Source organism: Bison bison, unplaced genomic scaffold (assembly GCF_000754665.1).
Source record: "Bison bison bison isolate TAMUID 2011002044 unplaced genomic scaffold, Bison_UMD1.0 scf7180017864205, whole genome shotgun sequence".
Taxonomy (NCBI): Eukaryota; Metazoa; Chordata; class Mammalia; order Artiodactyla; family Bovidae; genus Bison; species Bison bison.
The window spans coordinates 1772272-1787969 of record NW_011494777.1 but is presented as its reverse complement, the minus strand read 5'-3'; the positions used below and the strand labels follow the sequence as shown (position 1 = coordinate 1787969).

Here is a 15698-nt window from a genome sequence, read left to right as displayed (position 1 = left end):
CATGCCGCCGTACCCCACCATCCGCCGGGTGCAGTCTCTGCACGCGCCTCCGTCCTCCATGATCCGCTCTGTCCCCATCTCTAGGACAGAGGTGCCCCCAGATGAGGAGCCCGCCTACTGCCCACGACCCCTGTACCAGTATAAGCCATATCAGTCATCCCAGGCCCGCTCGGACTCCCACGTCACTCAGCTGCAGCCTTACTTCGAGAATGGCCGGGTGCACTACCGGTACAGCCCCTACGCCAGCTCAGCCGGTTCCTACTACAGCCCCGACGGCGCTCTGTGCGACGTGGACGCCTACGGCACCGTGCAGCTGCGGCCCCTGCACCGCCTGCCCGGCCGCGACCTGGCCTTCCTCGCCCCGCGGCTGCAGGGCAAGAATGTGTACGCGTTCGCCGGGGGTGCGGCCTCGCGCCCCCGGCCCAGCGTGGCCAGCTACTTCCCGGCCAATGACCACAACGTGGTCCACATGCCCCCGGTGGCCGACGCGAAGCACGCATACGCCTCGTGGGACCTGGAGGACCTGGAGAAATACCGCCTGCAGTCCATCCGCAGGGAGAGCCGTGCGCGGCAGAAGGCCAAGGGGCCCGTCGTGTCCCAGTACGACAACATGAGCCCGGCCGGCGCACCGGACGACCTGGGCGGCATCTATGTCATCCACTTGCGCAGCAAGTCGGATCCTGGGAAAACTGGACTCCTCTCGGTGGCCGAGGGCAAGGAGGGGCGGCACCCAGCCAAGGCCCTGAGCCCCGAGGGGGAGGACCGCTTCTACCGGAAGCACGCAGAGCCGGAGCTGGAGCGCGCACCCCACCACCAGGGCGGGTACGGCAATGGGCAGCCGGAGAAGCCGTGCCTCCCCCAGAAGCAGAGCAGCGTCAGGAACCGAAAGCTGCACGACGCGGGCTGCAGCCTCCCCGAGCATAGGCCGCATCAGGAAGCAAGCCATAGGCAGCTGTGTGACCCGAAGAACGGGCCCCCTTTCCCCCAGGGAGCTGGCCCGCTAGACTACGGGCCCAAAGGGCTTCCAGACCCTGCCGAGCCTGTCAGCTACCTTAACTCTGGAGGGAAATACGTGCCGTCAGGGCCGGAGTCTTTAAGACCGAGCCACAAAGAGGTGCGGCTCCCCAAGGAGCTGGAGCGGCCCCGGGCCCGGCAGCCTCCGGCTGCAGAGAAGCACCCCAGAGACTGCTACAAGGAGGAGGAGCACCTGTCGCAGTCCGCGCTCCCGCCCCCTAAGCCAGAGAGGAGTCACAGCCTCAAACTGCACCACCCTCAGAGCGCGGACAGGGACCCCGGCGTGCTGTACCACTACCACACCCACGGCAAGCGCCCGGGCCGGGGGACTGCCGGGCCGCAGTACGATAACCTGGAGGGCTACCACTCCCCGCCCCAGCACCAGCGAGGGGGCTTCGGAGCAGCAGCAATGGGCCCGTACATGCCCCCCGGCTTCCCCCATCCCCAGAGCAGGACATACGCCACAGCTCTGGGGCAGGGCGCCTTCCTGCCCACAGAGCTGGCCTTGCAGCCTCCTGAAACGCAGGTCCATGCAGAATGAGCCCCGGGAGCAATAGAGTTGACGCAGCCTCTGCTGGACAGTGGACTGTTCTATTTTTTTCAGTAACCAAAAAAAAAAAAAGAAAAAAAGCTACAAACCGCCCCCCCAACCACCACATTAAAAAAATAAGAAGAAGAAAAATCACCATCTTTTTCCCTCTTCCCAGCTTCATCACCACCTCTTCCACCTACAGACTGTTGTCATTTTTGTCATTTAAAGATTTGAACGATTGTGAAGCACTGTGTTGAAAATCTAGTAATTTGTTACAGACCGTACTTGCCACATAGGGCTGATTTGTAAGAGCCTGAGGACTGCCTTTAATGGAATTTGAGTTTGACCTCGTCCTTCCTAGCGTTTGCTGCGTCCTTCAGAGCAGCTGACACTCACTTCTTGAAGGTCTTGTGTGCCCTGTCCTGTCCTGTCCCCACTTGCTTTCCCAGTAGCCACGGCCTTGCCCAGAGGGTCACCTGTTTTCTTTGTCAGGTCATACCCCCTGTCTTAGAAGGGGCTGTGTATTAAATTAGAGTGGGGAGAAACTTCTCCCTGAGCCTTCACATAAGACTATTATTGGATATTTAACAAATTATAGCCCCCAAAAAGGAATAAGCATTTAATAGTCATTACAAAATGTCAGACCCATTAGATCCAGGCTGAACCATGCTCTTCTCCTGGTTGCTCCACACACTTCAGTGAACAGGCTTATCCCACTGCAGAGGGGTTTCTAAGTTACAATTAAAGAAACTTCTTAGGTGGAAGTCTGTGACCTTCGTTAGCACCAGAAAACTACATCAGTGGTTCTAAGCTGCTGCCTGTCTTCAGTTCTTTTTTTTTCTCAATAGTATTTGATAAATTGTGATCCTAGTGAAGCATTTCACACTATTTGTTTTCCTAAAGCAGTTTTTTTTTCCCCCTCATTTAAAAAACAATGAAAAACCAGCATGGTTTGCCTGGATAAACACACATAATGTCACATGATTGTAAATTTGCATATTAATTAGTTTCTAAACCAGGTGTCCTGGGAATTCTTACAGTAGCTACAGGTTATTATTATCCGTTAGTAAACTGAGTGTTCCTGCAATAACACTTAGCACAGCCCATTTGACCTGCTGGAATTCTGGGCAGCAACCCTTAAGGTCCCAAGGAATTACCGTGTTGTGTCTTCCCTCTGTCCCTGGGTGATTGCAGTCTGAACTGTAATTGCCATCCACACCAGCATTTCAGGTTTAGTCTTCACAACACTGCAGACATGTTAAACATGTTCCATACCTAGGACTTTCTTTTGAAAGTTTGCATTCCATTCTCTCAACCCACCCCACCACGAACGCCAGACCAGAAGGCAGTCCTGTATTTATAAAATGAGTTGAGATAATCATGTCATTCCATAACTCTTAATAATACTTGATTTTTATACATTCACATGTTTTAAATGCTCAAGTTTGTAGAAGACACTAGGAGAATTCCATTCCATTTCCTGGATGGTTGCTGCTCTGGCTTTTTAAAACTTGGAACTAACGTTTATTTAGAGCAAAGAAAAATCTTTTAAGAGGCTAAATTGATGCTGCTATTATTGCTGTGAAATTGTATAAAGATTAGGATTCATGCCAGTTTTTTTAAATCTAAAAAATCATGTGATTGCATTTTAAGGGTTTATATTTAGAAAAAGAAAATAAAGTTTTAAGAGCAACACATTTACTTATTAATATATGTGGAAATACTCTGTTAGGTGTTCTTTTGTTTCCCCGGAATTGATCGAAGAGATTCAATAAAGATCATGGAGGAAATCCTGAAATTATAGAAAAGGTCTGTGAAATTCAGGCCTCAGTACAGACCCACCTGGTCTGTAGTCACAGTGCTAGGGAGCCTGATAGGATACTTCCTTTTAGCACACACATCAGGAGCTCCGTGCAGGAATTTGCTCTTTGGTGAATATACAGCACTAATTTTTTTTTTCCAACCATTACCATCTTTTTGTCAGTAGGCGACCAATGGCCGCTTTGAAGGAAGACAAGCCGTCTGAGCTCTCACAGGCAGCCCAGAGATTAGAGAGAGGAGCTGGTGTGGCCCCGAGACACAGATGGCTTTAGGAGCTGAGAGCCTAGAAAGATGTGGCTGAAGTCTGTGCAGTGTTCATATCTGTGGATTGGTCACACACACTGTTTACTCCTGAAACTAAGGTCTATTTTATAAACACTAAGGTTAATTCTTTAAAGCGGTTACTTTATTAATGTCCTATGAGTTTGGAAATATCAGGTACATATTTTGAATACAGAAAAATGACTCAAATTCCTGGTGAAAGTGTGAAACATGAACTCTGCAGTCTAGCGCTGTCTCACGAGTGTAGATGCAGCCTTAACTTCGGGTGCAGAGTTCCTGAGGGGCTTCGCGTGCATCCTTCCCTTCCTGGTTATCGCGGGTAGATGGCAGGTCACCGCGAGCCAGCTTACCTCAGCACAGCCACCTTGTTGGTATATGACGTCGCAGATTGAGCAACCAAGTGTCAGCACTTTTACACTTTGACATGGAGCCTACGATCAAGTAAACGGAGCTGCCTTACTTGTGAAACCCAGAATTTTAATTCTGTTGGTATTTTCACAGCCATGTCTCCAGATTTTATCCTTTTTTGGCAAAATTCTGATGCCACAGCTTGGTTTGATTGAAATAAATATTCCCTGGATGTCTCGTCAGGGACTCTGCTGACAGCCCCAGAGATGCCGCCTCCTTTCAGTAGATTTCATCTGAGCCTTATCGACAGCTCACCATCTTCAGTTCCCTTCTAAAAACATGAAAGTCCTTGGGACGGTCCCAAAGACAAGGCCTGCACATTTATATAATGGCAAAGCATTTTTTAAAAGGGTCGGGTTGAAATAGCTAGGAATGATCCTGTAAAGAAGAGGGACCATTAATGTGAGCGGAGATAGACTAGGTCATTACCACACCTGAAGCAGCAATAGATGTATACAGTGTAAATTTGAAATCCGCCCTTTAGTTTAAAAAAAAGGAGCTTGCGAAGTCCATTTATCTGTTTCCAGCCCCGTCAGTCACCCATCCAATATGTTGGCAGAGTATCGTCTGAGCAGTGTGTGTAAGGAGTAATCATGAAAGCAAAAGTATGTCAGAAAGTTACTTCCAAATGGTTAGAGGCATGTGACTTTTAGTACTGTGTGTTAACGGAATGTCAGGAATGGTATATTTTAACTGTGTGCAAGATAATGTCGGTGTGCACAGAGGGTCTTTTTTTCCTTTTTTGATTAGTGCTGTTAGTGTTCAAAGAATAAAAATGGTTGTTTTACAGTTTAGATTCCAAGATAGCAAAATCTGATTTTTCAACCATGACCTGCATGAGAGAAGCATCCTAGGAAGTCTTAGCTCATACTTCTGAGTTCTTAACTTTAATTTATATAGTGTTTTTTTTATGTTTTAATATTTTTGTGAACTGGTGTAAATTGTTAATGCATATAAGCTTGTGTATTTTTGTAAATAGTTTGTGATTTATTTCTTGACTCATATGTAAATATTTAGAGTCTCATTTCTTCAAAGCTTATTTGAAGCTGAGTTGTGGGTTTGGGGTTTTGTTCGTTTGTTCCTTTGTTTGTTTTGGTTGGGGTGGGGGGTGGGGAGAGAAGGGATTTTGTATTCTGATAATCCAGACGGAGATATCTTGTGGTTTAAAGCAAATGTCCCACTGAAAGCAATTCAAATATCAAGAAAATTATTTCAGGTTAAAACACACTTCCTGTGTACGTGTTTGCTTTCTAAACCTAATGTGAGTTATAACAAAGTAGATGGTAATCATGGGTAATCGGGGCTATTCTGGCCAAAAGATGAGTGTTTGTATGACACAAATTCTTATACCAAAAAGGTACTTTATTTGAGGGAAGGGGTTTAATATCTCCTGTCAGTTTTTCCCCAGGGCAGACAGTCTCTTTGGAACTGCAGACCTTGGCCTGCGCTGCAGGGTCTGAGCAGACCTGCTGCTGGTCAGGCTGCCTGCAGGCATCTGTGCACTGGGCTGCCTTGGGGCTCCTAAGCTTAGGGTGCACAGGAGGGTGAACTAGCTTCTTAGGGTTCTCCAGAAGGGGGCTCTGTATACAGCCATATTTCTCAAGATTTCCACAAAGCATCCTGTGTACTTTGTGGAGTGAAATGACCAGACAAGAATCTCCTACACCTGTTTCCAGCTGGTGTGTGCGTAAAGATGAAGCATTCCAATGTGTCAAATGCTGTCAGTCACCCAGCTGCCAGATGGGGGTCCAGACGCATTCCTGTGCCAAAGTTCTCAAACGCTTCTATATCAACCAGAAAATTTTGAAGGAAAAAACAAACCCAGTAGCAAGCTATTGAAATTCTAGTTTTCCTACTAGGAATGATAAATTACAAATCACTCTTCATCCTAAAATATTAGGGCCTGTCACTTTTTTGCCAGTCATACAGAAGGAAAGTCACCTGTTGCATACAGGTGACCCTGGCGTCCCCACCATGTTCTGTCTACCTGCTACCACACTGCAGACCGGAAGCAAGGTGTGACATCTGCTTCCAGTAAACACGCCCAGCCTGAACACATGTTCCCATGGAGACTGCTGCTCAGAGGGGATAAAAGACATAGATGACATCTCCACTGGGTCTTCCACTGTCCTTAATTTTCTGAAGTTCTCATTTCCATACCAACTATTATCAAAAGTCCTTCATGCTGATGAAAATAGAGTACCCTCCTCTTAAAATGTATATTTACTTATCACTGAGAAATCAGTGGGAAATACATTGGTGGTGTTTGAAATTTTCTTTTGTGGTTCTACGGGAAAAGGGCACACTATAGTAATATTGACTCCTTGTTGCATTAAAACTTCGAGTACCTGCAACCACCTGAAATAAGACATTTTAGTTGCCATGTTTCTCACATAATTGCATAATTAAGAATGTGTATCTTAAAAAGAAAATTGAGATTTGTTATTTTAAATATTTAATTATAGTATTTTCAGAGTATATTTCAAGCCACAAACTTCTTTTGCTGTTAGTATACCTAAGGACTCATCATTTACACCTGTGGATCACTGTCCCGTAAGATAGTGATGTGGTCAGGACACACTGAGATAAAAAGTGTTTGCTTCTACGCATACCAAATGTTCTGTCATGCCAGTCTATACATAAAAGAGTCCTATCACGGTCTTGTAGTTTTTTTTTTATTTCCTAAATCCTCCTTTCTGACGTTACTTCCTGCCACTGTCTACATGCTACCTGTCAGACTTCCTCTAAATAACCATTCAAAATAAATAAGCTTGTCAAAATGGTGAGCAAAATTCTGAAAGATTGGGGCTTTGCATCATCTGTATTTCATTACCTAGAGCCTCTGATTCTTTTCTCCTAATAAGGTACTTGGGTAGCCAGGTTTCGGAAGATGAGATTATTGTGTAAGATGCTTAGAAGGGAGAATAAAACAGACTTAAGAGTTCTCCCTACATTTGACCTTTTGTGAGAACGCAATATGATTAGACACAATGGCATTTTCCACGCTAACAGCTCCGCAGAGAGGAATGCTAACCCACAGAAGACATCCAGCTCCTCCATGAACTCAGGGGGAAGAGAGAAAGGAGTGCCAGGCACATAAAACTTAAGTTGTCACACAGCCATTCAGTTAATGCCCTTTTTCCCGTTTCCTAAAAACATCTTGCAAAACATCCTGAGAGTTCTCAGTCACATGTTCATGCTTTAAACTGGGCAGATACTTCTCAAACTTTAGACTCCGTATAAATCAGCTGGAGGGCAGTTAAACGTAAGACTCCTTAGGCAACCACCAGACAGTCTGGTGGGTCTGGGGTTGGACCCAGGAATCTACAGTTTTAGCCACCATTGGCTGATTCTAGCACAGGTGGTAGAGACGTACTTGACAGCAGATGGAATGGGCCCCTGTCAGAGGGAAACCGGTTCTAGTTTCTAGAGCTTTGCCACTTTTTCTCATTCACACCATGGTTCCCCATCTCTTTAGTGATTCCAGAAGTTTATCATTAATTTCTCTATCCCTGTGAATAAATATTAAGCCCAGGTTCAATTATTTATAGCAATGAAAGATAGAAAAATTAGGTCTAATTGACCTGACAAGCAATACAGAAAAAAAAGCATTCTCTAAAACTGGTAAGATGCTCATGACTGATTATAACACTGTCTCCTATTATACACCTACATGGTCAAGGTCTGTACCATTGCCTCCCATTATACACTTACACAGGCAGGGTCTATACCATTGCCTCCTATCATACGGTTACATAGTCAAGTCTCAGTTGTGAAACATTCAAGCTGTTAGGAAGTGCAGTTCATGCGTATTGCTATTCACACAGTCAACTCAAATACTGTATTAAGGGATAACAGAAATAACACTTTGAACCAAGTGATCTGCCTGCCTTTCTCATCAAAACATGTACAAGAACTACCAGCACATAAGTCACATACTTGACTCTTCGGTTTTGTGTATTTTATCAACTGCGGGCAATAGTACAGAAGTGTTTCGAACAGCCCATGGTGCCACTGTGCTTATTACCACATAGTACAGGACCAGTCGCTGCTGTAAGCCTTGTGCGGCTATGAACTCATCTGTTCCCCATTAGTTTACAGATGAAGCCAAAGCGCACCGAGGTTAAACCCATCACCACTGCTATACAGCTAGTGAAGAGTGAGGGAGCTGAGAGTCAGACCCGGGTACTCCTGACAAGCTTATGCTCGAATAAAAGACTTTAGAGTTGAGTAATTGAATCCTAACGGCTACAAATTCTAAAACCCTTAACTACTAAGCCTTTCTAAAATTCATACTAAGCCATGGCTTTCTCATCTCTAAAATGGGAATAATAATAATAGTACCTACCACTTGGGGTTGCTGTGAGAACTAAAGTAGATAATATCCCTAAAGGGCAGAGCAGGAGAGCAAGTACCCAGTAAAAGTGGTCCAGGCTTTGTATTATAAGATGGTGCAAGATTGTGCAGAATTAAGGAAGAGAGGGTTCTGTTATAGAACTATATCACTAAGAATTTAATCAGTTGGGTCAACCTTTCTATAAAACTGGAGGGTTTCACATAATTGACATGTATCTTGCAGGAAGAGAATCTTGACCAGTAGAGATAGATGCAAGACGTTATTTGGTGGTTAAAAGGAAACTTCAGAGGGAGACGGGTAGTGCAGAAAGCCCTTGCTTTCTGTCCCGAGCCCAAGTTCCCTGCCCAAGCCGTACACTCAGCCAAGGATGCCCTTCTCACAGGAGGCCATTTCTCTTCACCGGGTTCTCACTCCAGCAGAGAGCCTTCCTTGATGACTCAGTTCAAGACCACTTGATCCACTCATTCTCTTAATTCTCTAAATAGCACTTATTCAGAAAAGGTTTGTAGTTTTTGCCTATGAATTTTCTGCATCCCTTCACTGATTTCTAAGCCCTACGATTCCTTGACACACAGTATGGATGCAAATAGGCTTGTTGAATGAATGAATGAAAATTGTTAAAGAAAAAGACTACCATATGACCCAGCAATCCCACTACTGGGCATGTACCCTAAGAAAACCACAATTCAAAAAGACACATGTGTCCCAGTGTTTATTGCAGCACTACGTACATTAGCCAGGACTTGGCAGCAACCTACATGTCCATCCACAGATGAAGGGTTAAAGAAGTTGTGGTACATATACATGGTGGAAAAGTGAAAGTCGCTCAGTCGTGTCCGACTCTTCGAGACCCCACGGACTATACAGTCCATGGAATTCTCCAGGCCAGAATACTGGAGTGGGTAGCCGATTCCTTCTCCAGCAGATCTTCCCAACCCAAGAATTGAACCCAGGTCTCCCGCATTGCAGGCGGATTCTTTACCAGCTGAGCCACAAGGGAAGCCCAAGAATACTGGAGTGGGTAGCCTATCCCTGCTCCAGCAGATCTTCCCAACCCAGGAATCAAACCAGGGTCTCTTGCATTGCAGGCAGATTCTTTACCAACTGAGCTATCAGGGAAGCCATGGTGGAATATTATTCAACCTTTAAAAGGAATGAATTTGAGTCAGTTGAACTGAGGTGGATGAAACTAGAGTCTGCTATACAGAGTGAAGTAAGTCAGAGAAAAATAAATATTGCATATGAATGCACATATATATTATGATCTAGAAAAATAATACTGATAAACTTATTTACAGGGCAGGAATAGAGACGCAGACATAGAGAACAGACATGGGCACAGCAGGGGAAGGAGCGGGTGGGACGAATTGAGAGAGTAGCATTGAGACATACACACCACCGTGTGTAAAATAGCTAATAAGAAGCTGCTATATAACCCAGGGAGCTAAGCTCAATGCTCTGTGATGACTTAGGTGGGTGGGATGGAGGGAGGGAGGGAGATTCAAGAGGGAAGGGACATACATATACTTACAACTGATTCATGTTATTGTACAGCAGAAACATACACAACCTTCTAAAGAAATTATCCTTCAATTAAAATCAAATTTAAAGAAAGAAAGAAAGGGGTCATAGAAACAATAACTCTACAAAACTCCTGTTTTGGCCACGCACAGTCCTGCGGGGAAGAGCTGCCTTTGTAACCAGTAGGCATCTCTAGACGCTGAGACCTGATTTTCCTACGGCCTGGAGAGCAGGATTTCAAAGAAGCCACCAGATGGCGCTGGTGACGCGCTGATTCCTCGAAAGTGTCCTGTGTGTGGGCCAGGGCGGCTGGGACCTCTGGATGCTCCCTGGGCTGCTTTCTCGCTCTTCTCACCCACTTCCACAAGGGCACGGACCCGGCCTCAGAGACTGGCGAGCTGATATGAAGAGCCAGCCATGAGAACAGGAGGGTGAGACTAGAGCTGTGACACCTGGATGAAACCTCTGTCCCAAAAACGCTAGGGAGAGGTTGTTTCCATTAGGAGACTTGATAATTTCTAAGGATGATTTTGTGGTTTTCAATCCTCAGATATTGTTTACTGCTATTTTTAGGAAATGGCATAAACGCTTGGAGACAGACGTCTCCATTTTCATAGGCTGAGTCCTGGAAGGGTTTCTGAGCTTCAGCAGAGTCCAAACCTAGACACCACATCAGAATTCCCTGCCGAGTTTTTTTTTTAATATAAATTTCTATGCACCACTAAATGAATTGTCTCTTTGATGGCCAGAGAACTTTTTAAAAAAAAAAACTTTTTATTTTTTATTGGGGTATAGTGGGAAAGCCCCTGAGGCTGGGAAAGATTGAGGGCAGGAGGAGAAGGGTGACAGAGGATGAGATGGTTGGATGGCATCACCGACTTAATGGACATGCGTTTTAGTAAATTCTGGGAGATAGTGGAGGACAGAGGGGCCTGGCATGTTGCTGTCCATGGGGCCACAGAGTTGGACGTGACTTAGTGACTGAACAACAGCAATAGCTGATTAACAATGTTGTTATGATTTCAGGTGAACAGTGAAGGGACTCAGCCATATATATACATGGATCCATTATTTCCAAACCCCTCTTCCATCTGGGTTACCACAAAGCATTGAGCAGAGTTCCCAGTGCTATATAGTAGGGCCTTGTTTGTTATCCATTTTAAATATAGCAGCGTGTACATGTCCATTCCTAACTCCCTACCTATCCCTTCCCTCATCCTTCCCACCACCTCTGCTGGCAACCGTAAGAACCTGTATTTTTAAAAGGAACTCCCCAGAAGAATCAGTTTCATCCATGATTTAGACACCATTGTTCTTAGGTGTCATCCCCCAGGCTCATTCTAGAACCAACGCTCTCTGACCACCACTTCCTGGCCTGTCGGGAGCTCATCTAGCCTCACAGGGAAGGAAAAAGCAAGGGCACTTTACAATCCACATGTGTGCAGCCTCCTTCACTGTTTCTCTTAGCCTGAGTGAAAAGACAGCCTCCAAACTGAGATACTGAGCAGCCCCCAACTTAACCCCCCATATATTCCCAGGCTTCTTTGGTTTGGATTAGGGGAACAAAGTTTTGCAGACTTTCCCATCCTGAATTGAGCTTTTAGGTTTACAAAGGGCTGGAAACATAAGTGTGATCTAGAACAGGTGGTTCTAGCTTTCCCAAGCCCAACAGTTCCGTGGGGCCAAGAGCCATGCCTGTGGCTTGTTTCACTCTCTTAATGATACAGTTTGAGGAATAAAGTCTTAATTTTGTGTAGTCAGGTTTATCAATTTTTCATTTATGGTTGGTGAATTTTATGTCCTATTTAAAAAGTCATTCCGTACCATGAGGTCGCAAATTTAGAAATTTTATCGTTTTACCTTTTATACTCTAACTCACAATATAGCTGAATTGATTTTTCCATATAATATGATATGGGGTCAGTTTAGCATTTTTTTTCTATATGGATATAATTGTCTAACACCAATTATTAAGAAAATTTTCCTGTTCCCAAAGTTCATCAATTCTGTATTTATTATAAATCAAACGTTTGGATAGTTGTTTAGATTCACTCATTTATTATTTTCATTGCTCATTTATTACTATATCTTTGAACTTCTACGTGGGATCTTTTTAAATTTTATTTATTTTCTTAATTTTTATTGGAGTATAGTTACTTTTTTGGCTTCCCTGATAAGTCAGCTGGTAAAGAATTTGCCCCGAGAAGGCAATGGCACCCCACTCCAGTACCCTTGCCTGGAAAATCCCATGGACGGAGCAGCCTGGAAGGCTGCAGTCCATGCAGTCGCTGAGGGTCGGACATGACTGAGCGACTTCACTTTCACTTTTCACTTTCATGCATTGGAGAAGGAAATGGCAACCCACTCCAGTGTTCTTGCCTGGAGAATCCCAGGGATGGGGGAGCCTGGTGGGCTGCCATCTATGGGGTTGCACAGAGTCGGCCACGACTGAAGTGACTTAGCAGTAGTAGTAAAGAATTTGCCTGCAATGCAGGAGACCCCAGTTCAATTCCTGACTCAGGAAGATCAGCTAGAGAAGGGATAGGCTACCCACTCTGGTATTCTTGGTCTTCTCTAGCGGCTTAGCTGGTAAAGAACCCACCTGCAAATTGGGAGACCTGGGTTCGATCCCTGGGTTGGGAAGATCCCTTGGAGAAGGGAATGGCTACCCACCCCAGTATCCTGGCCTGGAGAATTCCATGGACTGTATAGTCCATGGGGTTGCAAAGAGTCGGACACAACTGAGCGACTTTCACTTTCACAGTTGCTTTACAATACTGAGTTAATTTCTACTGTAAGCAATCAGCTGTGTAGCCTGTGTGCATGCTCAGTTGTGTCTGACTCTGTGACCCCATGGACTGTAGCCCGCCAAGCTCCTCTGTCCGTGGGATTTTTCCAGGCAAGCATACTGGAGTGGGTTGCCATTTCCTTCTCCAACCCAGGGATCGAACCCAGGTCTCCCGCATTGCAGGCAGGCGCTTTAACCTCTGAGCCACAAGAAGCTATACATTTACATATATGCCCTCTTTTTTGAATTTCCTTCCTGTTTGTGTCACCACAGAGCATTGAGTTGAATTGCTTCTCATTAGTTACCTATTTTTTGTGTGTGTTAGTTGTTCAGTCAGCCGGGTCCGACTCTGTGACCCCAAGGACTGTAGTTCACTGGCTCCTTCATCTGTGGAATTCTCCAGGCAAGAATACTGGAGCAGACAGCCCTCTCTTCCCTTCTCTAGGGGATCTTCCTGATCCAGGGATCCAGCCTGGGGCTCCTGCATTGCAGGCATATTCTTTTTTTTTTCTTTTTTTGGTTTATAAAATGTAATTTTATTTTATGTTACTCTGCTGTTACATAGGGCATAACATTTTCGCAAGGCTTTTTTGGGACTACAGTCAATGATTAGCAGCATATAACAGTGGTCCAACTCTCTAAATAACAATCACTAGACAAACTGGACACCTTCTCACATGTGCACAAATCTGCATGGAAAAGTACTAATGTTTTACACTGGACTGTGTGCCTTTTTCCCCCTTTCTAGTGTATTAAGAAATGACATGCACTTTAATTTGCCAAAAGCAATGGTTGTATTCTGGCAGCAACATGCTACTTCTATTACATAGTAAAGTGAATACCAGAACTACAAAGGCAGGAGGTGTAAGTGAGTTCTTATTGGGAAGGGAAGTTGTCACTTAAACAGCAGCAAATGAAGAATGAATAAGGAAACTCCCTGTTGTCACAGATACACAAGACCTCCATCACATATGATACAGGAGGCATTTTAATTTGTGATCCCCCAGCCCCAAAATGTCAAATGCTTGTCCATTCAATCTAATACTTCTGGATTCCTACTAAAAAGGAATACATTAAGGGGATGGAAAAGTTGCTTACTGAAAGGAAATCTCTGAAGAAGAGTAAGGGAGATTAAGAAGTTATGTAGCTGCTGCTGCTAAGTCACTTCAGTCGTGTCCGACTCTTTGCAACCCCATAGACGGCAGCCCACCAGGCTCCCCAGTCCCTGGGATTCTCCAGGCAAGAACACTGGAGTGGGTTGCCATTTCCTACTCCAACGCATGAAAGTGAAAAGTGAAAGTGAAGTCACTCAGTTGTGTCCGACCCTCAGCAACCCCATGAACTGCAGCCTTCCAGGCTCCTCCATCCATGGGATTTTCCAGGCAAGAGTACTGGAGTGGGGTGTCATTGCCTTCTCCGGAAGTTATGTAGAACACTCTTTAAATTGTAATTAGCTACATTTTCAGACCTTCACAGTACAAAACACAGTCACTTGCAGAACTGGTTCAGATTACTTCAATACCAGATACATTTTTAGTCTTCTACATAAGTGTTTGGAAGTTACTTATGTTTGTATGAAATGAAGCTATTAATACTTTTCTACAGCAGTAACTGCACAGCAGGAAGGCTAAGACAAACAAAAATCTAGGAATGGAGTTTTCCCAAAGCTGCAGTGTGAAAAGACTATAAACAGTTGATTCCATACACATGAGTGTGTTTCTTTGCTATAGGAAATCCAAATGGAATAAGGAATGGAGATGTTTTAGTAAAAAGGTTTCAAGGGGAAGAAAGATGACACCCTGTATGCACTTAGTTTTCTGCCCCTTCTGCCACATCACCTTCTTCTCCTGCACTGTCTGATGTCCATAATGCGAGGTTGTCTCTCAGCAGCTGCATGATGAGGGTGCTGTCTTTGCACGAGTCTTCATTCAGTGTGTCGAGTTCTGCAATAGCCTCATCAAAAGCCGTTTTAGCCAGTGTGCAGGCCAGTTCTGGGTTATTGAGGATCTCATAGTAGAGCACAGAAAAGTTAAGAGCCAGCCCCAGCCCGATGGGGTGTGTGGGTTGCATCTCTTTCTTGCTTATATGGAAAGCCTCTTGGTAAGCTCCTTGGGAATTATCTATCGTTTGCTTCCGATCATCACCACAAGCAACTTCAGCAAGGTACCGGAAGTAATCTCCCTTCATTTTCAGATAGAAGACACTCTCTGGATTAGTTGCATTGGCTGTTAAATACTTATCCAACAATTCCAGGACCGTGGTGCAGATGGACCTCAGCTCGGACTCCACTTTTTCCCAGTAGTCCTTGATCAGCTGTAACTTCTTGTCCGAGGTGTCAGTCTTCTGCTCGATGCTGGAGATGACCCTCCAGGCGGACCGGCGGCCCCCGACCACGTTGTAGGCCACCGACAGCAGGTTGCGCTCCTCGTTGGACGGCTCGGCGCCCTGCTCCGTCATGGCCTTCATGCAGGTGGCCATGTCGTCGTAGTGCTCGGCCTGCTCGGCCAGCTTGGCCTTCTGGATCAGCTCCGTCTTCTCCATAGGGGCCGGGGGAGGGGACAGCAAGGTTGATCCTGGACCCCAGGGGCTGGCGGGGGGTTGGGGGGCGCGGCGAGGAGACCTTCATGTCTCGCGGCCGCGGAGTCAGTCCCACCACTTGGATCCCTCTTCTCTGCAGGCATATTCTTTACTATCTGATCCACCAGAGAAGCTCCTATATATTTTACACATGTTATCAATAGTGAATATGTATCAGTTCCAGTCTCTCTATTCCTTTCACCACTACCTACCCCTTTGCCTCCTAGTATCCACACATTTGTTCTCTCTCTCTGTGTCTCTACTTTTGCTTTGCAAATAAGATGATCTGTGCCATTTTTCTAGATTTCACATATACGTGTTAATATATGAAATTTGTTTTTCTCTTTCTGACTTACTTCGCTCTGTATGATGGTCTCTAGGTCTATCCCTGTCTCTAC

At 45.3% G+C, this 15698-nt stretch overlaps 1 protein-coding gene and 1 pseudogene across 6 annotated transcripts in view; one reads left to right on the top strand and one right to left on the bottom strand.

Moving 5' to 3' along the window:
• The window catches only part of ARHGAP32 (Rho GTPase activating protein 32), a 132354-nt gene extending 127070 nt beyond the window's left edge, over positions 1-5284 (top strand). For all 5 annotated transcript variants that reach the window (XM_010844690.1, XM_010844685.1, XM_010844686.1 and 2 more), the window contains one exon: positions 1-5284. In XM_010844690.1, coding sequence (XP_010842992.1) covers positions 1-1555 — 1555 coding nt within the window. In that variant the 3' untranslated portion in view covers positions 1556-5284.
• A 9231-nt stretch (positions 5285-14515) lies between these two features.
• Positions 14516-15482, bottom strand: LOC104991984 (annotated as a pseudogene). The gene has a single exon (XR_825647.1). The product of XR_825647.1 is annotated as a 14-3-3 protein theta pseudogene (transcript).
• Between the last annotated feature and the right edge of the window lie 216 nt (positions 15483-15698).